Source organism: Chiloscyllium plagiosum, unplaced genomic scaffold, assembly GCF_037043375.1.
Source record: "Chiloscyllium plagiosum isolate Xiang-an unplaced genomic scaffold, Cpla_swu_hap1 HiC_scaffold_27, whole genome shotgun sequence".
In the NCBI taxonomy this organism is placed as follows: Eukaryota; Metazoa; Chordata; class Chondrichthyes; order Orectolobiformes; family Hemiscylliidae; genus Chiloscyllium; species Chiloscyllium plagiosum.
Window position 1 is genome coordinate 3,473,312 of NW_028270165.1, and position 27,025 is coordinate 3,500,336.

The 27,025-nt window shown below is 48.2% G+C and overlaps 1 protein-coding gene across 3 annotated transcripts in view; it reads right to left on the minus strand.

Moving 5' to 3' along the window:
• Window positions 1-19,247, minus strand: part of LOC148142883 (uncharacterized) — a 74,054-nt gene extending 54,807 nt beyond the window's left edge. The window contains exons 1-2 of one of the 3 annotated variants that reach the window (XM_087973887.1): window positions 19,193-19,247; window positions 12,404-14,924 (exon numbers count right to left, since the gene is read on the minus strand). In XM_087973887.1, coding sequence (XP_087830013.1) covers window positions 13,045-14,517 — 1,473 coding nt within the window. In that variant the 5' untranslated portion in view covers window positions 14,518-14,924; window positions 19,193-19,247 and the 3' untranslated portion in view covers window positions 12,404-13,044. Of the gene's footprint in view, window positions 1-12,403; window positions 14,925-19,183 lie in introns of those variants that run through there. The other 2 variants (XM_087973886.1, XR_015751049.1) reach the window with 2 other exon arrangements.
• Between the last annotated feature and the right edge of the window lie 7,778 nt (window positions 19,248-27,025).

Here is a 27,025-nt window from a genome sequence, read left to right on the forward strand (position 1 = left end):
GGTACATGAACTCCCTGGTGCCTCTGGAGGTTGGTAGAGCTGGTGAAGCCCTTCCCGCACCCAGGGCAACTGAAGGGCCTCTCCCCCGTGTGGACCCGCTGGTGCCTCAGCAGGGTGGAGGAATCGCTGAAGGCCTTCCTGCACACTCGGGGCAGCTGAAGGGCGTCTCCCCAGTGTGGATCCGCTGGTGGGTTAGCAGGGTGGAGGAAGTGCTGAAGCCCTTCCCGCAGATGGGACAGGGGAACGGGCTCTCCCTGGTGTGGCTGCGCCGATGAGTCTCCAGGACAGATGGGACACAGAAGCTTTTCCTGCAGTCGCCACACTTCCATCGTTTCTCCACAGGGCTGGATTCCTCGGGTTTCTCCATGGCCGAAGCTTCAGTTACACACAAATGCGTGTAGAGCCCCTCCCCACCGGGAATTCCTCTTCCCAGGCCGTATAACTGGTCAGGCTCAACACTCAGTGCGCTGCAACAGTCGGGTCTCTCATTCAGTCCCACTGATGCTGAAAACGTACTCAAACAGGAAACAAAACGCTTTGCTCCTTCTCACAGAATCATAGTTGAAAATCAGTGCGGTCCTGATGGATTGAGTGACTGTCAGACATTGACGTCAAAGTGAGGACTGCAGACGCTGGAGAGTCAGTGTCGAAAAGTGTGCCGCTGGAAAAGCACAACAGGTCAGGCAGCATCTGAGGAGCAGGAGAGTCAATGTTTCGGGCATCAGCCCTTCATCTGTTGATTTTGAAGCTTCAGTCTTCAGATCTTCAAATACACTGTTAAAAACAGATTACAAAAGTCATCACTATCAGTGCAGGGTAGAAATTCAGAACAAGCAATTCTATTTTGTGGAATATTCTTTTCTTTTGTTGTTCCACAAAATTGAAAGCACTCCCACACCCTCTTCCCCCTCTGTTCTCACTCTGCTCTATCTAATTCTCCTGAAGGTGCTGATTCAGGATCTTAAAGGGGCAGAAAAGCAAAAACGTCAAGACTGACATCTCTCTGAATTTTGGATACCTCCACCTGAAAGTTAATATCTTTAACAACACTGGGATCCTGCTGAGAGTGAGCAGGTCTGATTGAGGGAAGCAAAAAAAAAGTGTCAATTCAGGGTGAACCTGCAACGCAGCTTCTTGAGGAAGGACCAGACACAAAATGGTTAACGACCCTGGGAAGGTGGGAGTAAAATGAGACATCAAGGCATTAACACCGACACACTTCAGTCAAACTCTTATGCTCCCAGTCAGGGCAAAACATGCTCTGAAAGTCCAGCCTTCACAACCACACTTCTGCTTCCACTGAAGACAATTAGAGTCACACAGCACGGAAACTGACCCTTTGGCCCAACCTGCCCAGATATCCTAAATTAATCTAGTTACGTTTGCCATCACTTGGCACCTATATGGGCCGGGTGCTGGCAGCTGGGACTAAATTGGGTTGGCTATCATGTCAGCAAGGATGGGTTGGACCGAAGGGTCTGTTTCTGTGCTGTACATCTCTATGACTCCAGTCGCATTTGCCATCACTTGGCCCTGACCCAACTGAACCCTTCATATTCATATGCCCATCCAGGGGCCTTTTAACTTGTCATCGTATCAGCACCCACCACTTCCTCTGGCAGCTCACGCCATCGCTCAAGCGACTCCATGTTGAAAGTGTCTGATCTGGTGCACCAAATGACACCAGGATAATCTCAGATCATTCCAGATCGCATCGATACTCAGTCAGTGGCTTTCCCGATCAGGATGTTGTACGTGATCAAACAGGTCCATGGGTAGACGATCCCCCACCTCTTAGTTCAAGTATCTCTACGAGAACTCCCTTGCTGGAGGTCCCTTGGAGACACTTCAACTGGACTTCATTGAGTTGGAGAAATGAGTTGAGTTGCTATAAATGTGTTTTGCTTATTGTTGATGTCTTTTGTAAGTGGATTGAAACCTTCCCTCCTCTTCATGCTACTGCTGAGACTGTGGTGAAGATTTTGTTTAAGGAAATAATTCCCTGCTTCAGTATACCTGCGTGCATTAGCTCGGTCAATGGACCACCTTTGTAGGTAATATTAACGGAGAACTCTGTTCCCAGCTTTGTATTTGTCAGCAACTGCATGGAGCTTATCCTCAGGCTGCCGGCCTTGTTGAATGTTTTAACCAGACTCAAGACTAAACTTGCCAAATTAATGGCCGAGTCTGGCCTCTCCTGGTTATGCTAATCCCTGTGGCCTTATTCCAGATGCGATCCATATCTGCGGGCAAGACATGACTGTCTCCAGCTGACAGTCTCTCTGGTCACCGCCTCCGTACCCTTGGAACGATTTGGCACCCTTCTCAGTCCACGTCCACCACATGACCGAAGCAATGATTGGTTATGTTTTTGCTCTAACTAATGTTATGCGTGCCTTTCACTCCCAGGAGCGTGTGGCCTACAGCGATGTTCCCTCCCTTTCAGCCTTGTCACGGGTAGAACCTGGTTCGTTGGTGCTCGTCAAGAACTGGACTGGCAAAGGTCTCCAACCTCGTTGATGGCCCCTTCCATGTTTTACTTCCCACCCCTACGGCGGTCACAGTCGCTGGGTGCTCAGCTTGGGTCCAACTGCACCGTTGTAAATTGATTGACCGCACCAATCAAAAGGGGGGAAGAGGAGGAGAGAATCCTGGATCTCAACAAAAGGAGTGGACCCTGTCCAGTTGGGTTTTGAATTTTGCTGTTGTTCTAATGTTAATCTTATTACAGATACTTGAACTAAGAGGAGGGACATTTGGGGATCGCTTATCTCCTCACCTTTCTGATCACGTACAACATCCTGATGGGGAAAGCCACTAACTATGGATGCGACCAGGAATGATCAGAGATTATCCACCACCCATGCTGAGGAGATGTCATCCAGTGCACCGGACCAGACGCCTTTGACGTGTGGAACGTGATGAAGATTGATTATTGCAATGGACTCTTACATCAGAAAGACCAGATGGTCCATCTGGACAGTAGAAATCAGTGAGAGTTATCATGTCGTTACCATGTTTTTTTAATTTTACCTGCAGACGCAAGCCTCATGAAGATAAAAATGATCAACCCTGTTATTATGGTAAATATGCCCAGGAACATTATCCCTTTTTGTAGGACGGGCCGACTCGAGAAAAGGGAAGCCTGATAGGGGAAATTCCTCAATCCACAAACAACTTATTTATACAGGCCCACAGAACGCTCTTCACCCCAGAGGCAGTAGTATGTTACTCCTCTCTATCGGGAGATGACTTACTTGACCCGTCCCCAGTCCCCGATTCCAATCTATTCATCAGACTTCCTACTGTCGACCCCGTGAAGAGAAATATCACTTTCCAATACCTCGGGTCTGTGTATACAAACAGCTGGTCTAACACTGGCTGGGGTACAGCAGGCCTTATGCGGCACATGGACCTGGAACGGAACCCTTCCCTTGTGCATTTATAGGCCTTTTCTCTTTTCAGAATCTGATACTGTCACCAAGACCATGTACAATAGAGCTAAGGGAGAGCCCAATGTGAACAGCATTCTGAAGACCATTGTCTCCCATACAGTGCGAGTGCTCGAATCCCTTGGCCCATTTTTACAACGCTCAAACGACTCCTCTGTGCCACCGTGGGTGGCACGGTGGCACGGTGGTTAGCACTGCTGCCTCACAGCGCCAGAGACCCGGGTTCAATTTCCGCCTCAGGCGACTGACTGTGTGGAGTTTGCACATTCTCCCCGTGTCTGCGTGGGTTTCCTCCGGGTGCTCCGGTTTCCTCCCACGGTCCAAAGAAGTGCAGGTCAGGTGAAGTGGCCATGGTAAATTGACCATAGTGTTCGGTAAGGGGTAGATGTGTAGGGGTATGGGTGGGTTGCGCTTCGGCAGGGTGGTGTGGACTGATAGGGGAAACTCCTCAATCCACAAACAACGTATTTATACAGGCCCACAGAACGCTATTCACCCCAGAGGCAGTAGTATGTTACTCCTCTCTATCGGGAGATGACTTACTTGCCTGTCCCCAGTCTCCAATTCCAATCTATTCATCACTGTTTCCACACTGTAAGTAATCTAATCTAATCTAATCTAAAACGTCGACCCTTTACTCCTGTAGATCTGACCAGACCCCCTGCTGTAACATTTCAGTAACCTACTTCGACAAACTCTCCCTAATATACACCAAACCAGACTATTATTTCTTAAGGAGAAAGTGAGGTCTGCAGATGCTGGAGATCAGAGCTGGAAATGTGTTGCTGGAAAAGCGCAGCAGGTCAGGCAGCATCCAGGGAACAGGAGAATCAACGTTTCGGGCATTCCTGAAGAAGGGCTTATGCCCGAAACGTCGATTCTCCTGTTCCCTGGATGCTGCCTGACCTGCTGCGCTTTTCCAGCAACACATTTCCAGCTATTATTTCTTAAGGTAAAGCTACCAATTTCCTTGTCCTGGATGGCAAAGATGTTCCTCATAAGGTCACCATCGGAGTCCTTGTTCCCACAACAGTACCTTGTCCTGGCCAGTGGACAAGTCGATAGAACCTCCAGCTGAGGAGGATGCAGCGGTCGGTGTCAGCCAACCTTGCTCCAACTGGAAGGATCCCAAGGGACTGGGTGACAATACAGGACACCCAATAGGCTGGGGAATCCAGAGTACCCTGAGGTTGGAAGGATCGGCAGGAGTGACAAGTTAAAAGAACCGCAATTCCCTCTTTTGCGGCCTGACCATTCGCGGAAATCAGACTAAAGAGGCTCTGGAACAGAGTAAACTGGGATTATCAGACCTGTGTCTTTACTCTGTGCAGAATCGGTATGCCTTAGACTATATACTCGCCCGGGAGGGTGAGGTCTGCACCATTGTCCAAGATAAATGCACTATGGGCATTCCCGATCTCACTGGCAATATTCCTCAGATACAAGAAGAGATCCAGGCATTCTTTGACAGAATGACTGAAGGGACCAGTTGGGGAAACTGCAGATTGGGCTCATGGTACAATTGGCTTATCAATTTAGCTATGTTTGTTTGTCGGTATTGGTATTGTTGGGTATTTAATTGCTAGGCTTATGAGGTCCCTTAGTGATATAGATTTGCCCCAGAAGATGCTCCTTTTGCGATCCGATGGCTCACCCACACGTGTCGATGACAATGATAAATATGGCCAGATGAGCTGCGAAGATGGTGGTGTTGCTCTACAGGATGTTGATGGCTGGACCACCTTGAAGGGCATTCGTTTGGATTAGCCTTCTCTTTCAGTGATCGCAGTGCAATCAAAGGGAGGAATGAGGGTGTGGGCATCTGGGTGAGAAAGTATATAGTCTTAAAACTTGTCTTTAAACATTCAGACTAAAACGTAATGCTGAATTGTTGAATACATTTACTGCACTAGAAAATAAACAGGCAGGAAGGCTCAGAAAGAGGAGAGAACTTAAAAGATATGGACACCTGGGCTCACCAAGTGATAACAGGATGCTGTGAGGCAATTAAGAACGTTTGTCTCAGCATCGGTGAATCTGTGTGAACAGGACACGAAGTGATAACATTCACAGCCGTTCCCTTGTGAGACCATTTTAGTGCTGAGGCTGTTGAATCCCGTAGAAAATTAACTCTTAGTGCTGATCTGCTATGGATTGAAATGAATTGCATTTTAGGACTTTATGATGATATTGAGTAGCCATTACTGGTTATTAAATACAAACTCTGTAAAAGGAAATATTGATAAAGCTTTACCTTACTTGCGGCAGCCGAAGCTCCAGCGGAGGAAACAGGCCGAGGGCACACTTCCGTCTTCGGGATGGCCACGCCCCCTGGCCCTGGTCCCGCCCCCTCCTCCGCCAAGGCGACGCGTAAGCCCCGCCCCTTCAGAACGCATATCGTAAACCCCGCCCACCCAGGTGTATTTGGAAGCACTGGCTTCTGGAGCGCTGCTTCTTCTGCCGGTAGCTGTGCTGCAGGATCATAAGACACAGAATTAATACCAAAACATCACAGTGTCATGCAACCAATGCAATATTTGGAACAAACCTGGACCGCTGCTTTGCTTTTAGAATGGGTTGCAGGTTTCAGTTCCTCAATATATAAATTCCAGAACTTTAGATCAGATTCCCTACAGTGTGGAAACAGGCCCTTCGGGCCAACAAATCCACACCGACCCGCCGAAGAGCAAAACACCCAGCCCCATTCCCCGTCACCAAACACTACGGAGCAATTTAGCTTGGCCAATTCACCTTAACCTGCACGTCTTTGAACTATGGGAGGAAACCCACGCAGACGCGGCACGGGGGGGGGGGGGGGGTTAGGGAATTGAACCGGGGACTCTGGTGCTGTGAGGCAGCAGTGCTAACCACAAAAAAATGAGGAATAGGGATGCAAGGCAGGATTTCAGGGAGCTAGGGTGGAAGCTGAGGGCTAGAACAAACAGAGTGGTTATCTCTGGTTTGTTGCCTCCTTTCCCAGGTATCTGACCCTTGTCTTTCGTGTCCTCCCGTACCCTTCCTGTTAGCCCTTGACCCCAGTCTCCTTTTTGTTATTTCTTCTACTGCCTCCACCATCATTTTGGCTTTCTGTTTCTGCTTCTCGTCTTCCCTTTTCACATACACTTTCTGTGCCTCACGTAACAGCTCTTCCATCTGTCTTTCACTCCATCCATCTAATTTCTGTAATTTCTTTTGTATGTCCGGCCATGATTTCGTTACAAACTGGACCTTTAAGAGTCCCTGTGCTATCTGATTATCGGGATCCATTCCCAAACACTTCCTTGTGGCCTCCTTGAGCCTTTTAAGAAATGCAGAAGTGGTTCCATCCTTCTCTTGTCGTACTTCAAAGGCCTTAACAAAGTTTTATGATCTTGGTGCCACCTCTTTAATTCCAAATGAGGGTCAACATTTGGGAATTTCTGTTCTGCTGGGGCCCCTTCTTCCCCAACTGCGTGCCTCTTTTCCCATTCCTATAAAGCTGCTCTCCTAATCGTACCTCGTTCTTCCCCTGAAAATAATGTTCCTAAAATTGCCATCAGTTCTCCCCAGGTATATAAATTAGGCCCTAGGAATTGCTCTAATTATTCGGCTCGTCCAACCGGATCCTCTATTAAACTTTTCATTTCCTTTGTAAAGACCCTAACTTCACTGCTCGTTAGGGGAGCGTTTACATATCCGATTGTACCTTCCCCAATCGGAACCTCTCGTAAGGGACATAATTTTACATTTTCCAATATCTCTGCCCCTCCTTTACGTGTGGTGGCTCGAGTGACTCTGCCCCCCCCCCCCCCCCCCAGGTTCTGCATCTTTTAGTTCAGAGTCCGTTCCCATTTCTGTGTCTGGACACGGTTCTACTTCGGGAGCTGGAGGTTCGTTCCGGGGAGTAGTATATGGGGGCGGCAAACACATCAACGGATCCCATTGTGGCTTCCCTTGTTCATTCTTTTTCTGTTCTTTCCCTGATTCCTCCCTATTCATGGGACATAATTTTACTCCCGCGCTCCCTATCCAACAAACCGCATAATCGGACTCTTTTTGACTGTACGCTTCTTTCCGATTGACATATATATTAAGATCTTGACACAGCCAATCCTCATCGGACCCATATTTGGGCCAAAAAATACCAGGCGCCTTAATATTTTATCTAGTCCAGACAAAACAACAATAGTTTACCATTGTAGCCTTATCTTTCCCCCACGTCCGGGAGTTGTGTTCCCAATTTCCCAACATTCTCCCCAAAGGACTGTCGGGTGAAATATATTCCCCTTTAACGTTATTTACAGATCGATCGTTACCCAGCCAACTCCCCGTGCCTCCCATTGTTGCTAATTTAATTAATCTTAACGAGGTCCGGTGTCACCTTCTTCCACACCCCCTTCAGGGTCCTGACTAGACACCTTACTCGTCCAATTAATCTGACTAACTATATGCTTTTTGAGACTTCAACTGTTCTCCATAAATCACTTTTATGTAAGGATAAAAGAGATTAGTTAGAAACTGATAGTAAGGCAGTCATGACCTGTAAAAAGAACAGGAGTTAACACTTTATTTCATTATCTGTAAAATCCTTAACGTTAAGAGAAATCATGTTAAAATTTCCATAGTAGAAATCAGATTCAAAACAGTCCCGGATCTCAAGCTCCAGGGAACAAAGCAGAAACATTCAATCACCAACAAACAAATGTGCATTCAAACCAAATCACACCGGGTTAAACTTTCTAGTTGCTGTACAGCTCTTTCTCTCTCTCTCACACACACACACACACACACACACAGACACCGTGTCTCACAGACACTTTGAGCTTTCCGCAACGACTCCTCTAGCTTTTGAATATTCATCTGGACGTCTGGTCATAAGTTAGTTATGAAGGGCATCCTCAGTAGCCCTTCAACTACTAGCCCTTCTGACACTGGCTGTTTTCCATTGACATATGCTTAATTTTATATAACACCAATTCCCCATACTTTTATATGTCCTGACCACCAAGGCAAGACATAAAAGGTCTCTCTTCTGACCTTGGTCTGTGCACAGAGTTACCTGGTCATTTCGGTGCGCCCCGTCCCGCAGCAATTCTTGCAGTAAATACAGCTGCCCCCGGTCGCCCGGATATATCCTTTAAGACCTTTCCCTACCCGGGTCCTGTGCACAAGAGCTGCCCGACCTAACCCGCCGCGTCTGCCCGCCTTGATTCCAGAGTCTCCCAGTCCGGATTGTACTCGCCCAAACCGCGAACGACAAGCAAGGGAGTCGAAGATCACCGAAATCGGCGAGGTGCACCTCCACGGTCATCCCAAGATCGAGTGGTCGAGTGGTCTGAGTCCTGGATCCCGGAACGAGGCCCCCAATTGTGAGAAACAGTACTCACTCACAAATCAATCAGCCTGAGACAAAGCCTTGGAAACAAGAACAATTTATTACAGTCTTCTAAGTACTGGACGCTTCTGCAATCAAGCAGAAATGCGTGCCAAAACAGAGCCTGTTCGCTTTCTTATTCAGTTCACAAGTTGCGGAATCACTTTATTGCGGAATCAGTATACTTCAGCTTTATTGTGAAATACCCCTGCTGCTTCTTTTTGTGGTCAACTACAACACTTTAAAGTTATTTCCTAGCTTAAAACTATTTTCTTTAAAAGACCCTCTATATTCATTAAAGTCGTAGCCTTATGTATGCTACATGCTACAAGAATTCCGCTTCCCTTCCCCCTACTACACCCCCTCACCCATCTGCAAAAACAACATTTCTAATCTCCCACAGAAAGAGGGATAGGGATGTAAGGCAGGATTTCAGGGAACTCGGGTGGAAGCTGAGGGCTAGAACAAACAGAGTGGTTATCTCTGGTTTGTTACCCATGCCACGTGATAGCAAGGCAAGGAATAGGGAGATATATCAGCTGAACACATGGCTGCAAGGATGGTGCACGAGGGAGGGTTTCAGGTTTTTGGATAATTGGGGCTCATTCTGGGGAAGGTGGGACTTGTACAAACAGGACAGTCTTCACTTGAACCAGAGGGGTACTAATATCCTGGGTGGGAAATTTGCTGGTGCTATTCGGGTGGGTTTAAACTAGCTCAGTAGGGGGATGGGAACCGGGGGGGTGTAGCTGCAATGCACAGGAGGATGAGAGTAGGAAGGACAGGGACTGGATTTCAGGGTCACAGGAATGTGCTGGCAGACAGCAAACTGGTTTGAAGTGTGTCTACTTCAACGCCAGAGTATCCGCAATAAGGTTGGTGAGCTTGCAGCACGGATAGGTACCTGGGACTTGGATGTTGTGGCCATTTAGGAGACATGGAGAGAGCAGGGTGAGGAATGGATGTTGCAGGTTCCAGGGTTTTGATCTTTCATTAAGAACAGCCAAGGCGGTAAAAGAGGGAGAGGCGTGGCCTTGTTAGTCAAGGATAGTATAACGGTGGCTGACAGAACTTTTGATGAGGACTCATCTACTCAGGTAATGTGGGCTGAGGTTAGAAACAGGAGAGGAGAGGTCACACTGCTTGGAGTTTTTTTTATAGGCCTCCGCAGAGTTCCAGGGAGATGGAAGAGGGGATTAGCAAAATTATTCTGGGTAGGAGTGAACGGAACAGGGTGGTCATTATGGGGGTCTTTAACTTCCCCAACATTGACTGGAAATGCTTTCACTCTAGTACGTCGTATGGATCAGTTTTTGTCCAGTGTGCGCAGGAGGGCTTTCTGACACAGTATGTCGAAGGCCAACAAGAGGGGAGGTCACTCTGGATCTGGTGCTTGGCAAATGAACCAGGCCAGATGTTTGATTTAGTGGAAGGTGAACACTTTGGCGAGAGTGACCATAATTCAGTTAGGTTTCATTTCGCGATGTAAAGGGATAGGAACATGCCGCAGGTCAAGAGTTATCGATGGGGCAAGGGTAATTATAATGCAATTAGGCAAGACTTAGGATGCATAGAATAGGATAGCAAAATGCAGGGAATGGGAACAATTGAAATGTGGAGCTGGTTTAAGGATCAGATATAGTGTGTCCTTGATAGGTATGTCCCTGTCAGGCAGGGAGGAAGTGATAAGGTAAGGGGACCGTGGTTTACAACTGAAATTGCATCTCTTGTTACAAAGAAGAAGGAGGCTTATGTGTTGATGAGGCAAGATGGTTCAGATGAGGCGATGGAGAGTCACAGATTAGCTAGGAAGGATTTCAAGAGAGAGTTAAGAGCAAAGAGAGGACATGAGCAGTCCTTAACAAATAGAGTAAAGGAGAACCCTAAAGCTTTCTATAGGTATGTGAGGAATAAAAGGATGATTAGGGTAGGAATAGGGCTAATCAAAGACAGAAGTGGGAAGTTGAATGTGGGCCCTGTGGAGATTGGAGAGGTGTTAATGAATATCTCTCATCGGTCTTCACTCAGGAAAAGGAGAATATTGTAGAGGAGAAGAATGAGGTACGAGATATTAGACTCGAAAGGATCAAGGTTAGTTGCACACAGGTGTTATCAATTCTAGAAGGAGTGAAAGTAGACAAGTGCCCTGAGCCCAATGGGATTTATCTGAGGTTTCTCTGGGAAGCGAGGAAGGAGATAGCAGAGCCTTTGGCTTTGATATTTGAGTTGTTATTGTCTACAGGCTTAGTACCAGAGTGGAGGATTGCAAATGTTGTGCCCTTGTTCAAGAAGGGCAGCAGAGATGACCCAGGTAATTATAGACCAGTGAGCCTTACTTCTGTTGAAGGAAAGCTTTTGGAAAGGAATATTAGAGATCGGATTTATAATCATCTAGCAAGCAACAATTTGATTTCAGATAGTCAACATGGTTTCATCAAGGGCAGATCGTGGCTCACAAACCTTAGAGTTTTTTGAGAAGGTGACCAAGCATGTAGATGAGGATAGGGCAGTTGACGTGGTGAACATGGACCTCCGTAAAGGTTCCACATGGTAGGATGTTGGAGAAAATGCAGAGGCATGGGATTGAGGGTGATTTAGCAGTTTGGATTAGAAACTGGCACTGAAAGAAGGCAGCGAGTGGTGGTTTATGGAAAATATTCAGCCTGGAGTCCGGTTACTAGTGTTGTGCCACAAGGATATGTTTTGGGACTTCTGCGGTTTGTCATTTTTAAAATTACTTAGGTGCAGGCAGAGGTGGATGGATTAGCAGAATTGGGCTGAGAGGTGGCAAATGGAGTTCAATGCAGCTAAATATGAGGTGATTCACTTTGGAAAGAATAACAGGAAGCCAGTGATCTTGGAGTCCATGTGCATAGATCCCTGAAAGTTGCCACTCAGGTGGATAGTGCTGTGAAGAAGGCATACAGTGTGTTAGGTTTCGTTCGTAGAGGGATTGAGTTCCGGGGAACCGCAATATCACGCTGCAACTATACAAAACGCTTGGAATATTGTGTATAGTTCTGGCCCCATATTTCAGGAAGGATGTGGGAAGCATTGGAAACGGTGCAGAAGAGATTTACCAGGTTGTTGCCTGGTCTGGAGGGAGGGTCTTATGAGGAAAGGCTGAGAGACTTGGGTCCGTTCTCATTGGAAAGGAGGAGGCTAAGAGGTGATTTGATAGAGACATATAAGATGATCAGAGGATTATATAGGGTAGACAGTGAAAGACTCTTTCCTAGGATAGTGACGTCAGCTTGTACGAGGGGGCATAACTACAAATTGAAGGGTGATAGATTTAAGACAGATGTCAGAGGCAAGTTCTTTATGCAGAGAGTGGTAAGGGCGTGGAATGCCCGACCTGCTAAGGTAGTCAACTCAGCCACATTAGGGAGATTTAAACAATCCTAAGGTAAGCGCATGGTTGATTTTGGGATAGTGTCAGGGAACGAGCTGAGAATAGTTCACAGGTTGCGTAATATCGAGGGCTGAAGGGCCTGTTGTACGCTGTATTGTTCTATGTTCTTTGTTCTATGTTCTAAACTTAGTGCAGGAGACTGAAAGAAATGAGCAGCTTTAAAACAAAAACCTCTTGGAGCTCAAAGCTTTCAATGAGAGTCTGAGCCCAGTGGTAAGTTCAGGTAACCTTTATTGCAACCCAACTTTGTTACAGCTTCAGATCCCCCCCAGCAAAAAGGCAAAGAAAAAGCAGTTGCTTTTGAGCACCTCAAGGTGAAAGTGCACACACCACACCTCCCCTGTCCCACCCCCCTCACTGTCTTTACTATTGGCCAGCACCAAGTTGTCCCTTTGTAATTGGATCCTTGGTACAACCGTAACCAGGAGGAAGTATTGCCTCACTCAGCAATTTCAACCCATACCTTGTCTCCAAGTAAGTTTCTCCCCGCTCATTTGCCAGGAAGGGGCAGTGTAGTGTCAACCAGACTGCTGTGGGTCTGGAGTCACGTGTCGGGCAGACCGGGTAAAGGATGCAGCTGGAACGACTGAGTGAATCCTTTCCCACAATGGCGGTTCCATTCTCTAACAAGGGAGAGAGTGAATCAGATGGGGGCTTTCTCCCCCGCACCACCCCCTCCCTGAAACAGTCTCATCGTTAGATTCCGAACTCCACATTTCTGACCGAATGCCAATTCTGCCATCTGTCGTGGGGGGATTCAAACCCGGGAGTCCCCAGAACCGGGTTGATAGTCCAATCGATAATGGCTCTCGGCCGTCACTTCTTCAATCCCCCTGCGATGGCACGTGAACTCGCTGGTGTTTCCGCAGGTTGGAGGAGTAGGTGAAGCCCTTCCCGCACTGAGAGCAAGTGAACGGCCTCTCTCCGGTGTGGATCCGCTGGTGCCTCAGCAGGGTGGAGACCTGAGTAAAGGCCTTCCCGCACTCTGGGCAGCTGAAGGGCCTCTCCCCCGTGTGGACCCGCCGGTGGGTCAGCAGGTGGGAGGAATACCTGAAGCCCTTCCTGCACTCGGGGCAGCTGAAGGGCCTCTCCCCCGTGTGGACCCGCTGGTGGGCCAGCAGGGTGGAGGAATTCCTGAAGGCCTTCCTGCACTCGGGGCAGCTGAAGGGCCTCTCCCCCGTGTGGACCCGCTGGTGCCTCAGCAGGGTGGAGACCTGGGTAAAGGCCTTCCCGCACTCTGGGCAGCTAAAGGGCCTCTCCCCCGTGTGGACCCGCTGGTGGGTCTGGAGGTTGAAGGAGCAGGTGAAGCCCTTCCCGCATTGAGAGCAGGTGAACGGCCTCTCCCCCGTGTGGATACGCTGGTGGGTCATCAGGGAGGAGACGTGGGTAAAGGCCTTCCCGCACTGAGAGCAGCTGAAGGGTCTCTCCCCTGTGTGGATCCGCTGGTGGCTCTGCAGGGTGGAGGAGCAGGTGAAGCCCTTCCCGCACCGAGAGCAGGTGAACGGCCCCTCCCCGGTGTGGACATGCTGGTGCCTCAACAGGGCGCAGGAATTGCTGAAGGCCTTCCCGCACTTGGGGCAGCTGAAGGGCCTCTCCCCCGTGTGGATACGCTGGTGGCTCCGCAGATTGGAGGAGCAGGTGAAGCCCTTCCCACACTGAGAGCAGGTGAACGGCATCTCCCCCGTGTGGACATGCCGGTGACTCCACAGGGTGGAGGAATCGCTGAAGGCCTTCCCGCATTCAGGGCAACTGAAAGGCCTTTCCCCCGTATGGACACGCTGGTGCCTCAGCAGGTTGGAGACGTGGGTAAAGGTCTTCCCGCATTCAGGGCAACTGAAGGGCCTCTCCCCCGTGTGAACATGCTGGTGGGTCAGCAGGGTGGAGGAATTGCTGAAGGCCTTGCCGCACTCGGGACAGCTGAAAGGCCTTTCCCCCGTATGGACCCGCTTGTGCCTCAGCAGGGTGGAGGCCTGGGTAAAGGCCTTCCCACACTCTGGGCAGCTGAAGGGCCTCTCCCCCGTGTGTACACGCTGGTGGCTCAGCAGGTGGGAGGATGTGCTGAAGGCCTTCCCGCACTCTGGGCAGCTGAAGGGCCTCTCCCCCGTGTGGACCCGCTGGTGGGCCAACAGGTAAGAGGAATGTCTGAAGGCCTTCCCGCAGTCGGTGCAGGGGAATGGCCTCTCCCCAGTGTGACTGCGCCGATGAGTCTCCAGGGCAGACGGGACACGGAAGCCTTTCCCACAGTCGCCACACTTCCACGGTTTCTCCACGGGGCGGGATTCCTCGGGTTTCTCCATGGCCACAGCTTCAGCTGCACACAAACACGTATAGAGCCCCTCCGTGCCGTGAAATCCCCTTTCCAGGCCGTATAACTGTTTCCGGCTCCACGCACAGTGCGCTGCAACAGTGGGGGCTCTCTTCCAGTCCCACTGATACTGAAAACGTCCTCAAACAGGAACCAAAAAGCGTTGATCCCTCTCACAGAAATCACAGTCAAAAATCGTTGCGGTCCCGATGGATTGAGTGACTATCAGACATTGACATCAAAGTGAGGACTGCAGACGCTGGAGAGTCAGTCAAAAAATGTGGCGCTGGAAAAGCACAGCAGGTCAGGCAGCATCCGAGGAGCAGGAGAGTCAATGTTTCGGGCATAAGCCCTTCATCTGTTGATTTTGAAACTTCAGTCTTCAGATTTTCAAATACTCTGTAAAAAGAGATTACAAAAGCCATCACTATCAGTGCAGGGTAGAAATTCAGAACAGGCAATTCTATTTTCTGTGGAATATTCTTTTGTTGTTCCACAAAATTGAAAGCACCATCCCACTCTCTCTCCCCCTCTGTTCTCACTCAGCTCTAACTAATTCCGCTTAAGGTGCTGATTCAGGATCTTACAGGGGCAGAAAAAGCAAAAACATCAAGACTGACATCTCTCTGAATTTTGGATACCTCCACCTGAAAGTTAATATCTTTCACAACACTGGGATCCTGCTGAGCGTGAGCAGGTCTGATTTTGGGAAGCAAAAAAAAAGTGTCAATTCAGGGTGAACCTGCAACGCAGCTTCTTGAGGAAGGACCAGACACAAAATGGTTAACGACCCTGGGAAGGTGGGAGCAAAATGAGACATCAAGGCATTAACACCAACACACTTCAGTCAAACTATTCTGCTCCCAGTCAGGGCAAAACATGCTCTGAAAGTCCAGCCTTCACAACCACACTTCTGCTTTCACTGAAGACAATTAGAGTCACACAGCACGGAAACAGACGCTTTGGCCCAACCTGCCCACATATCCTAAATTAACCTAGTCACGTTTGCCATCACTTGGCCTCTATCTGGGCCGGATGCTGGCAGCTGGGACTAAATTGGGTTGGCTATTTTGTCAGCAAGGATGAGTTGGACCGAAGGGTCTGTTTCTGTGCTGTACATCTCTATGACTCCAGTTGCATTTGCCATCACTTGGCCCTGACCCATCTGAACCCTTCATATTCAGATGCCAGTCCAGGAGCCTTTTAACTTGTCATCGTACCAGCACCCACCACTTCCTCTGGCAGCTCACGCCATCGTTCAAGCGACTCCATGTTGAAAGCGTCTGATCTGGTGCACCAGATGACATCAGGATAATCTTAGATCGTTCCAGATCGCATCGATACTCAGTCAGTGGCTTTCCCGATCAGGATGTTGTACATGATCAAACAGGTTAGTGGGTAGGCGATCCCCCACATCTTAGTTCAAGTATCTCTACGAGAACTCCCTTGCTGGAGGGTCCCTTGGAGACACTTCAACTGGACTTCATTGAGTTGGAGAAATGAGTTGAGTTGCTATAAATGTGTTTTGCTTATTGTTGATGTCTTTTCGAAGTGCATTGAAGCCTAACCTCCTCCTAATGCTACTGCTGAGACTGTGGTGAAGATTTTGTTTAAGGAAATAATTCCCTGCTTCAGTATACTTGCGTGCATTAGCTCGGTCAATGGACCAACTTTGTAGGTAATATTAACGGAGAACTCTGTTCCCAGCTTTGTATTTGTCGGCAACTGCATGGTGCTTATCCTCAGGCGGCCGAACTTGTTGAATGTTTTAGCCAGACTCGAATCTAAACTTGCCAAATTAATGGCCAAGTCTGGCCTCTCCTGGTTATGCTAATCCCTGTGGCCTTATTCCAGATGCGATCCATGTCTGCGGGCAAGACACGACTGTCTCCAGCTGAGAGTCTCTCTGGTCACCCCCTCCGTACCCCTTGGAACGATTCGGCACCCTTCTCAGTCCACTTCCACCACATGACCGAAGCAATGATTGGTTATGTTCTTGCTCTAACTAACGTGATGCGTGCCTTTCACTCCCAGGAGCATGCAGCCTACAGCGATGTTCCTTCCCTTTCAGCCTTGTCACGGGTAGAGCCTGGTTCGTTGGCGCTCGTCAAGAACTGGGCTGGCAAAGGTCTCCATTCTCGTTGGGATGGCCCCTTCCAGGTTTTACTTCCCACCCATACAGCGGTCACAGTCGCTGGGCGCTCAGCTTGGGTCCACCTGCACCACTGTAAATTGATTGACCGCACCAATCAAAAGGGGGGAAGAGGAGCAGAGAATCCTGGAATCCCAACAAAAGGAGTGGACCCTGTCCAGTTGGGTTTTTGAATCTTGCTGTTGTTCTAATGTTAATATTATTACAGATACTTGAACTAAGAGGAGGGACATGTGGGGGATCGCCTATCTCCACACCTTTCTGATCACGTACAACATCCTGATGGGGAAAGCCACTAAGTATGGATGCGACCAGGAATGATCAGAGATTATCCACCACCCATGCTGAGGAGATGTCATCCAGTGCGGACCAGACGCCTTTGACGTGTGGAACGTGATGAAGATTGATTATTGCAATGGACTCTTACATCAGAAAGACCAGATGGTCCATCTGGACGGTAGAAATCAGTGAGAGTTATCATGTTTTTTGATTTTACCTGCAGACGCAAGCCTCGTGCGGTTAAAAATGATCAACCCCGTTATTACGGTAAATATTTTAAGGACGCCCAGGAACACCATCCCTTTTTGCAGGTCGGGCCAACTCGAGAAAAGGGAAGCCTGATAGGGGAAACTCCTCAATCCACAAACAACTTATTTATACAGGCCCACAGAATGCTCTTCACCCCAGAGGCAGTAGTATGTTACTCCTCTCTATCGGGAGATGACTTACTTGACCCGTCCCCAGTCCCCGATTCCATTCTATTCATCAGACTTCCTACTGCCGACCCCGTGAAGAGAAATATCACTTTCCAATACCTCCGGTCTGTGTATACAAACAGCTGGTGTAACACTGGCTGGGGTACAGCAGGCCTTATGCGGCACATGGACCTGGAATGGAACCCTTCCCTTGCACATTTATAGGCCTTTTCTCTTTTCAGAACCTGATACTGTCACCAAGACCATGTACAATAGAGCTAAGGGAGAGCCCAATGGGAACAGCATTCTGAGGACCATTGTCTCCCATACAGTGCGAGTGCTCGAGTCACTTGGCCCATTTTTTACAGCACTCAAGCAACTCCTCTTGCAAAACGTCAACCCTTTAGTCCTGTAGACCTGACCAGACCCCCTGCTGTAACATTTCAGTAACCTATTTTGACAAACTCTCCCTAATATACACCAAACCAGACTATTATTTCTTCAGCTAAGGTAAAGCTACCAATTTCCTTGGTCTAGATGGCAAAGATGTCCCTCATAAGGTCACTATCGGAGCCCTTGTTCCCACAACAGTACCTTGTCCTGGCCAGTGGACAAGTCAATGGAACCTCCATCTCAGGTGGATGCAGCGGTCGGTGTCAGCCAACCTTGCTCCAACTGGAAGGATCCCAAGGGACTGGGTGACAATACAGGACACCCGATAGGCTGGGGAATCCAGAGTACCCTGGGGTTGGAAGGATCGGCAGGGGTGACAAGTCAACAGAACCGCAATTCCCTCTTTTGCCGCCTGACCATTCGTGGAAATAAGACTAAAGAGGCTCTGAAACAGAGTAAACTGGGATTATCAGACCTGTGTCTTTACTCTGTGCAGAATCGGTATGCCTTCGACTATATACTTGCCGAGGAGGCTAAGGTCTTCCCCATTGTCCAAGATAAATGCACTATGGCCATTCCCGATCTCACTGGCAATATTACTAAGATACAAGAAGAGATCCAGGCATTCCTTGACAGAATGACTGAAGGGACCAGTTGGGGAAACTGCAGATCGGGCTCATGGTACAATTGGTTTATCAATTTAGCTATGTTTGTTTGTCAGTAGTGGTATTGTTAGGTATTTAATTGCTATGCTTCTGAGGTCCCTTACTGATATAGATTTGCCCCAGAAGATGCTCCTTTTGCAATCTGATGGCTCACCCACACGTGTCGATGGCGATGATAAATATGACCAGATGAGCTGCGAAGATGGTGGTGCCGCTCTACAGGATGTTGATGGCTGGACCATCTTGAAGGGCATTCGTTTGGACGAGCCTTCTCTTTCAGTGATCGCGGTGCAATCAAAGGGAGGGATGAGGGTGTGGGCATCTGGGTGATAAAGTCTATCGCCTTAAAACCTGTCTTTAAACATTCAGACTAAAATGTAATGCTGAATTATTGAATACATTTACTGCACTAGAAAATAAACAGGCAGGAAGGCTCAGAAAGAGGAGAGAACTTAAAGATAGGGACACCTGGGCTCACCAAGCGATAACAGGATGCTGTGAGGCAATTAAGAACGTTTGCCTCAGCATCGGTGAATCTGTGTGAACAGGACACCAAGTGATAACATTCACAGCCGTTCCCTTGTGAGACCATTTTAGTGCTGAGGCTGTTCAATCCCGTAGAAAATTAACTCTTAGTGCTTATCGGCTATGGATTGAAAAGAATTGCATTTTGGGACTTTATGATGATATTGAGTAGCCATTACTGGTTATTAAATACCAACTCTGTAAAAGGAAATATTGATAAAGCTTTACCTTACTTACTGCAGCCGAGGCTCCAGCGGAGGAAACAGGCCACTGGCACACTTCCGGCTTCAAGGTCGCCACGCCCCCTGGTGCTGGTCCCGCCCCCTCCTACGCCAAAGGGTCACATAAACCCCGCCCCTTCCGAACGCAGATCGTAAGCCCCCGCCCCTTCCGCACGCAGATCGTTAACCCCGCCCCTTCCGGACGCAGATCGTTAACCCCGTCCCTTCCGAACGCAGCTCGTAAACCCCGCCCCTTCCGAACGCAGTTCGTTCACCCCGCACTTTGGAACGCTGCATGTAAACCCGCCCCATCGATACCAAGCCCCGCCTCTTGGACACAAACTCCTTTCCAACTCGCGAACCAAACCCCGCCCCTACGCCGCGGACCCCGCCCGAGTCAAACCACGCCCCCTGCCCTCACGCGCAACCGCCCACAAAGCCGCGCGCCTCCAGTATAGCCGCCTTGCCCCGCCTACTAGCTCGCGACCCTCTCACGAGACACGCCCCGCCCATGTGCTCCGCCCGCCCTCCAATCTAAACCCCGCCCCTTCTGGTACACCCCGCCCACCCAGGTGTATTTGGAAGCACCAGCTTCTGCAGCGTTGCTTCTTCTGTGGGTAGCTGTGCTGCAGGATCCTAAGACACAATTAATTGCAAAACATCACAGTGTCATGCAACCGATGCAATATTTGGAACAAACCTGGACCGCTGCTGAGTCCTTCATCTTTTAGAATGGGTTGCAGTTCCTCAATATATAAATTCCAGAACTTTAGATCAGATTCCCTCCAGTGTGGAAACAGGCCCTTCGGGCCAACAAGTCCACACCGACCCGCCGAAGAGCAAAACACCCAGCCCCATTCCCCGTCACCTAACACTACGGGGCAATTTAGCTTGGCAAATTCACCTTAACCTGCACGTCTTTGGAAAATGGGAGGATATCCGCGCAGACGTGGGAGGGGAATTGAACCTGGGGCTCTGGCGCTGTAAGGCAGCAGTGCGAACCACAAAACAAAGAGGGATAGGGATGTAAGGCAGGCTTTCAGGGAGCTAGGGTGGAAGCTGAGGGCTAGAACAAACAGAGTGGTTATCTCTGGTTTGTTGCCTCCTTTCCCAGGTATCTGACCTTGTCTTTCGTGTCCTCCCCTACCCTTCCTGTTATCCCTTCACCCCAGTCTCCTTTTTGTTATTTCTTCTACTGCCTCCACCATCATTTTGGCTTTCTGTTTCTGCTTCTCGTCTTCCCTTTTCACATACACTTTCTGTGCCTCTCGTAACACTTCTTCCATCTGTCTTTCACTCCATCCATCTAATTTCTGTAATTTGTTTTGTATGTCCGGCCATGATTTCGTTACAAACTGGACCTTTAAGTGTCTCTGTGCTATCTGATTATCGGGATCCATTCCCAAACATTTCCTTGTGGCCTCCTTGAGCCTTTTAAGAAATGCAGAAGGGGTTCCATCCTTCTCTTGTCGTACTTCAAAGGCCTTAACAAAGTTTTATGATCTTGGTGCCACCTCTTTAATTCCTAATATTCCCATTTCTCATAGATCCCGCATTGACTCCCTGTCTTCTCTGTCATTATTTTCCCAATGTGGGTCAACGTCTGGGAGTTGTGTTTCTGTTCTGCTGTGGCCCCTTCTTCCCCAACTGGGTGCCTCTTTTCGCATTCCTATAAAGCTGCTCTCCTAATCATACCTCGTTCTTCCCCTGAAAATAACGTTCCTAAAATTGCCATCAGTTCTCCCCAGGTATATAAATTAGGCCCTAGGAATTGCTCTAATTGTTCGGCTCGTCCAACCGGATCCTCTATTAAACTTTTCATTTCCTTTGTAAAGACCCTAACTTCACTGCTAGTTAAGGGAGCATTTACATATCCGATTGTACCTTCCCCAATCGGAACCTCTCGTAAGGGACATAATTTTACATTTTCCAATATCTCTGCCCCTCCTTTACGTGTGGTGGCTCAAGTGACTCTGCTCCCCCCCCCCCCCCCCCCCCCAGGTTCTGCATCTTTTAGTTCACAGTCCGTTCCCATTTCTGTGTCTGGGCTCGGTTCTACTTTGGGAGCTGGAGGCTCGTTCCGGGGAGTAGTATATGGGGGCGGCAAACACGTTAAGGGATCCTATTGTGGCTTCCCTTGTTCATTCTTTTTCTGTTCTTTCCCTGATTCCTCCCTATTCATGGGACATAATTTTACTCCTGCGCTCCCTATCCAACAAACCGCATAATCGGACTCTTATTGACTGTACGCTTCTTTCCAATTGACATATATATTAAGATCTTGACACAGCCAATCCTCATCGGACCCATATTTGGGCCAAAAAATACCAGGCGCCTTAATACTTTCTCTAGTCCAGACAAAACAACAATAGTAGTTTACCATTATAGCCTTATCTTTCCCCCGCGTCTGGGAGTTGTGTTCCCAATTTCCCAACATTCTCCCCAAAGGACTGTCGGGTGAAATATATTCATCTTTAACGTTACTTACAGATCGATCGTTACCCAGGCAACTTCCCGTGCCTCCCATTGTTGCTCATTTAATTAATCTTAACGAGGTCCGGTGTCACCTTCTTCCACATCCCCTTCAGGGTCCTGACTAGACACCTTACTCGTCCAATTAATCTGACCAACTATATGCTTTTTGAGACTTCAACTGTTCTCCATAAATCACTTTTATGTAAGGATAAAAGAGATTAGTTAGAAACTGATAGTAAGGCAGTCATGACCTGTAGAAAGAACAGGAGTTAACATTTTATTTTATAATCTGTAAAATCCTTAACCTTAAAAGAAATCATGTTAAAATTTCCATAGCAGAAATCAGATTCAAAACAGTCCCGGATCTCGAGCTCCAGGGAACAAAGCAGAAACATTCAATCACCAACAAACAAATGTGCATTCAAACCAAATCACAAAGGGTTAAACTTTCTAGTTGCTGTACAGCTCTTTCTCTTTCTCTCTCTCTCTCTCTCTCTCACACACACACACAGACACCGTATCTCACAGACACTTTGAGCTTCCCGCAACGACTCCTTGAGCTTTTGAATATTCTTCTGGACGTCCGGGCATAAATCTCCCAGTCCGGATCGTACTCGCCCAAACCGCGAACGACAAGCAAGGGAGTCGGAGATCACCGAAATCGGCGAGGTACACCTCCCCGTCATCCCAAGAGTGTCAAGCGTTCTGAGTTTTGCATCCCGGAACGAGGCCCCCAATTGTGAGAAACAGAACTCCCTCACAAATCAATCAGCGTGAGACAAAACCTTGGAAACACGAACAATTTATTACAGTCTTGCAAGTACCAGACGCTTCTGCAATCAAGCAGAAATGTGCACCAAAACAGAGCATGTTAGCTTTCTTATTCAGTTTACAAGTTGCGGAATCACGCCTCCCTTTTCCCAACCTATCATAAGCCAATTACCTCACTTGTTAGTTATTTTCTTATCTGGCCATCCTGCTGTCCTTGTCTGCATTCTTTGTTCTTTGTTTGTTACAGCTTGTTCTTTTATCCAGTTTCTCTTATCATACTATAAGCTTTATTGTGAAATGCTCCTGCTGCTTCTTTTTGTGGTCAACTCCAACACTTTAAAGTTATTTCCTAGCTTAAAACTATTTTCTTGAAAAGACCCTCTATATTCATTAAAGTCTTAGCCTTACGTATGCTACATGCCACAAGAATTTCGCTTCCCTTCCCCCCACTACCCCACCTCACCCATCTGCAAAAACAACATTTCTAATCTCCCACAGAAAGAGGGATAGGGATGGAAGGCAGGATTTCAGGGAGCTAGGGTGGAAGCTGAGGGCTAGAACAAACAGAGTGGTTATCTCTGGTTTGTTACCCGTGCCACGTGATATCAAGGCAAGGAATAGGGAGATATATCAGCTGAACACGTGGCTGCAAGGATGGTGCAGGAGGGAGGGTTTCAGGTTTTTGGATAATTGGGGCTCATTCTGGGGAAGGTGGGACTTGTACAAACAGGACAGTCTTCACTTGAACCAGAGGGGTACTAATATCCTGGGTGGGAAATTTTCTGGTGCTATTCGGGTGGCTTTAAACTAGATCAGCAGGGGGATGGGAACCGGGGGTGTAGCTGTAGTGCATAGGAGGATGAGAGTAGGAATCACAGGGACAGGATTTCAGGGTCACAGGAATGTGCTGGCAGACAGCAAACTGGTTTGAAGTGTGTCTACTTCAACGCCAGAGTATTCACAATAAGGTAGGTGAGCTTGCAGCACAGATAGGTACCTGGGACTTGGATGTTGTGGCCATTTCGGAGACATGGATAGAGCAGGGTGAGGAATGGATGTTGCAGGTTCCAGGGTTTTGATCTTTCATTAAGAACAGCCAAGGCGGTAAAAGAGGGAGAGGCGTGGCCTTGTTAGTCAAGGATAGTATAACGGTGGCTGACAGAACTTTTGATGAGGACTCATCTACTCAGGTAATGTGGGCTGAGGTTAGAAACAGGAGAGGAGAGGTCACACTGCTTGGAGTTTTTTCATAGGCCTCCGCAGAGTTCCAGGGAGGTGGAAGAGGGGATTAGCAAAATTATTCTGGGTAGGAGTGAAAGGAACAGGGTGGTCATTATGGGGGACTTTAACTTCCCCAACATTGACTGGAAATGCTTTCACTCTAGTACGTCGTATGGATCAGTTTTTGTCCAGTGTGTGCAGGCGGGGAGGTCACACTGGATCTGGTGCTTGGTAATGAACCAGGCCAGGTGTTTGATTTAGTGGAAGGTGAGCACTTTGGAGAGAGTGACCATAATTCAGTTAGGTTTCATTTAGCGATGTAAAGGGATAGGAACATGCCGCAGGTCAAGAGTTATCGATGGGGCAAGGGCAATTATAATGCAATTAGGCAAGACTTCGGATGCATAGAATAGGGTAGCAAAATGCAGGGGATGGGAACAATTGAAATGTGGAGCTGGTTTAAGGAATAGATATTGTGTGTCCTTGATAGGTATGTCCCTGTCAGGCAGGAAGCGATAAGGTAAGGGAACCATGGTTTACAACAGAAATTGCATCTCTTGTGACAAAGAAGAAGGAGGCTTATGTGTTGATGAGGCAAGATGGTTCAGAAGAGGCGATGGAGAGTTACAGATCAGCTAGGAAGGATTTAAAGAGAGAGTTAAGAGCAAAGAGCGGACATGAGCAGTCATTATCAAATAGAATAAAGGAGAACCGAAAGCTTTCAATAGGTATGTGAGGAATAAAAGGATGATTAGGGTAGAAATAGGGCCAATCAAAGACAGAAGTGGGAAGTTGAATGTGGGCCCTGTGGAGATTGGAGATGTGTTAATGAATATCTCTCATCGGTCTTCACTCAGGAAAAGGAGAATATTGCAGAGGAGAAGAATGAGGTACGAGATATTAGACTCGAAAGGATCAAGGTTAGTTGCACACAGGTGTTATCAATTCTAGAAGGAGTGAAAGTAGACAAGTGCCCTGGGCCCGATGGGATTTATCCGAGGTTTCTCTGGGAAGTGAGGGAGGAGATCACAGAACTTTTGGCTTTGATATTTGAGTCGTCATTGTCGACAGGTTTAGTACCAGAGTGGAGGATTGCAAATGTTGTGCCCTTGTTCAAGAAGGGCAGCAGAGATGACCCAGGTAATTATAGACCAGTGAGCCTTACTTCTGTTGAAGGAAAGCTTTTGGAAAGGAATATTAGAGATCGGATTTATAATCATCTAGCAAGCAACAATTTGATTTCAGATAGTCAACATGGTTTCATCAAGGGCAGATCGTGTCTCACAAACCTCATTGCGCTTTTTGAGAAGGTGACCAAGCATGTAGATGAGGGTAGGGCAGTTGACGTGGTGTACATGGACCTCCGTAAAGGTTCCACATGGTAGGCTGTTGGAGAAAATGCAGAGGCATAGGATTGAGGGTGATTAAGCAGTTTGGATTAGAAAGTGGCTTTCTGAAAGAAGGCAGCGAGTGGTGGTTTATGCAAAATATTCAGCCTGGAGTCTGGTTACTAGTGGTGTGCCACAAGGATCTGTTTTGGGACTACTACGGTTTGTCATTTTTATAAATGACTTAGACGCAGGCATAGGTGGATGGATTAGTTAATTTGCAGATGATACTAAAGTCGGTGGAGTACTGGACAGTTTGGAAGAATGTTATAGGTTGCAGGGGACTTGGATAAACAGCAAAATTGGGCTGAGAGGTAGCAAATGGAGTTCAATGCAGCTAAATGTGAGGTGATTCACTTTGGGAAGAATAACAGGAAGGCAGTGATCTTGGAGTCCATGTGCATAGATTCCTGAAAGTTGCCACGCAGGTGGATAGTGCTGTTAAGAAGGCATACGGTGTGTTAGGTTTCGTTCGTAGAGGGATTGGGTTCCGGGGAACCGCAATATCACGCTGCAACTATACAAAACTCTGGTGCGGCCACACTTGGAATATTGTGTATAGTTCTGGTCCCCATATTTCAGGAAGGATGTGGGAATCATTGGAAACGGTGCAGAGGAGATTTACCAGGTTGTTGCCTGGTCTGGAGGGAGGGTCTTATGAGGAAAGGCTGAGAGACTTGGGTCCGTTCTCATTGCAAAGAAGAAGGCTAAGAGAGGATTTGATAGAGACATATAAGATGATCAGAGGATTAGATAGGGTTGAGAGTGAAAGACTCTTTCCTAGTATGGTGACATCAGCTTGTACGAGGGGGCAGAACTACAAATTGAGGGGTGATAGATTTAAGACAGATGTCAGAGGCAAGTTCTTTATGCAGAGAGTGGTAAGGGCGTGGACTGCCCTACCTGCTAAGGTAGTCAACTCAGCCACATTAGGGAGATTTAAACATTCCTTAGATAAGCGCATGGTTGATTTTGGGATAGTGTAGGGGAATGAACTGAGAATAGTTCACAGGTCGGCGCAACATCGAGGGCCGAAGGGCGTGTTCTGCGCTGTGTTGTTCTATGTTCTTTGTTCTATGTTCTAAACTTAGAAATGTGCAGCTTTAAAACAAAAACCTCTTGGAGCTCAAAGCTTTCAATGAGAGTCTGAGCCCGGCGGTAAGTTCAGGTAACCTTTATTGCAACCCAACTTTGTTACAGCTTCAGATCCCCCCCACCCAGGAAAAAGGCAGAGAAAAAGCAGTTGCTTTTTGAGCACCTCAAGGTCAAAGTGCACACACCACACCTCCCCTGTCCCACCCCCCCTCACTGTCTTTACTATTGGTCAGCACCAAGTTGTCCCTTTGTAATCGGATCCTTGGTGCAGCCGTAACCAGGAGGAAGTATTGCCTCACTCAGCAATTTCAACCCATACCCTGTCTCCAAGTAAGTTTCTCCCCGCTCATTTGCCAGGAAGGGGCAGTGTAGAGTCAACCAGACTGCTGTGGGTCTAGAGTCACGTGTAGGGCAGACCGGGTAAAGGATGCAGCTGGAACGACTGAGTGAATCCTTTCCCATAATGGCGGTTCCCTTCCCTAACAAGGGAGAGAGTGAATCAGATGGGGGCTTTCTCCCCCGCACCACCCCCTCCCTGAAACAGTCTCATCGTTAGATTCCGAACTCCACATTTCTGACCGAATACCAATTCTGCCATCTGTCGTGGCGGGATTCGAACCCGGGAGTCCCCAGAACCGGGTTGATATCCAATCAATAATGGCACTTGGCCGTCACTCCTTCAATCCCCCTGCGATGGCACGTGAACTCGCTGGTGATTCCGCAGGTTGCAGGAGAAGGTGAACCCCTTCCCGCACTGAGAGCAGGTGAAGGGCCTCTCCCCGGTGTGGATCCATTGATGCCTCAACAGGGTGGAAGATGTGCTGAAGCCCTTCCCGCACTCGGGGCAGCTGAAGGGCCTCTCCCCCGTGTGGACCCGCTGGTGGGCCAACAGTTGGGAG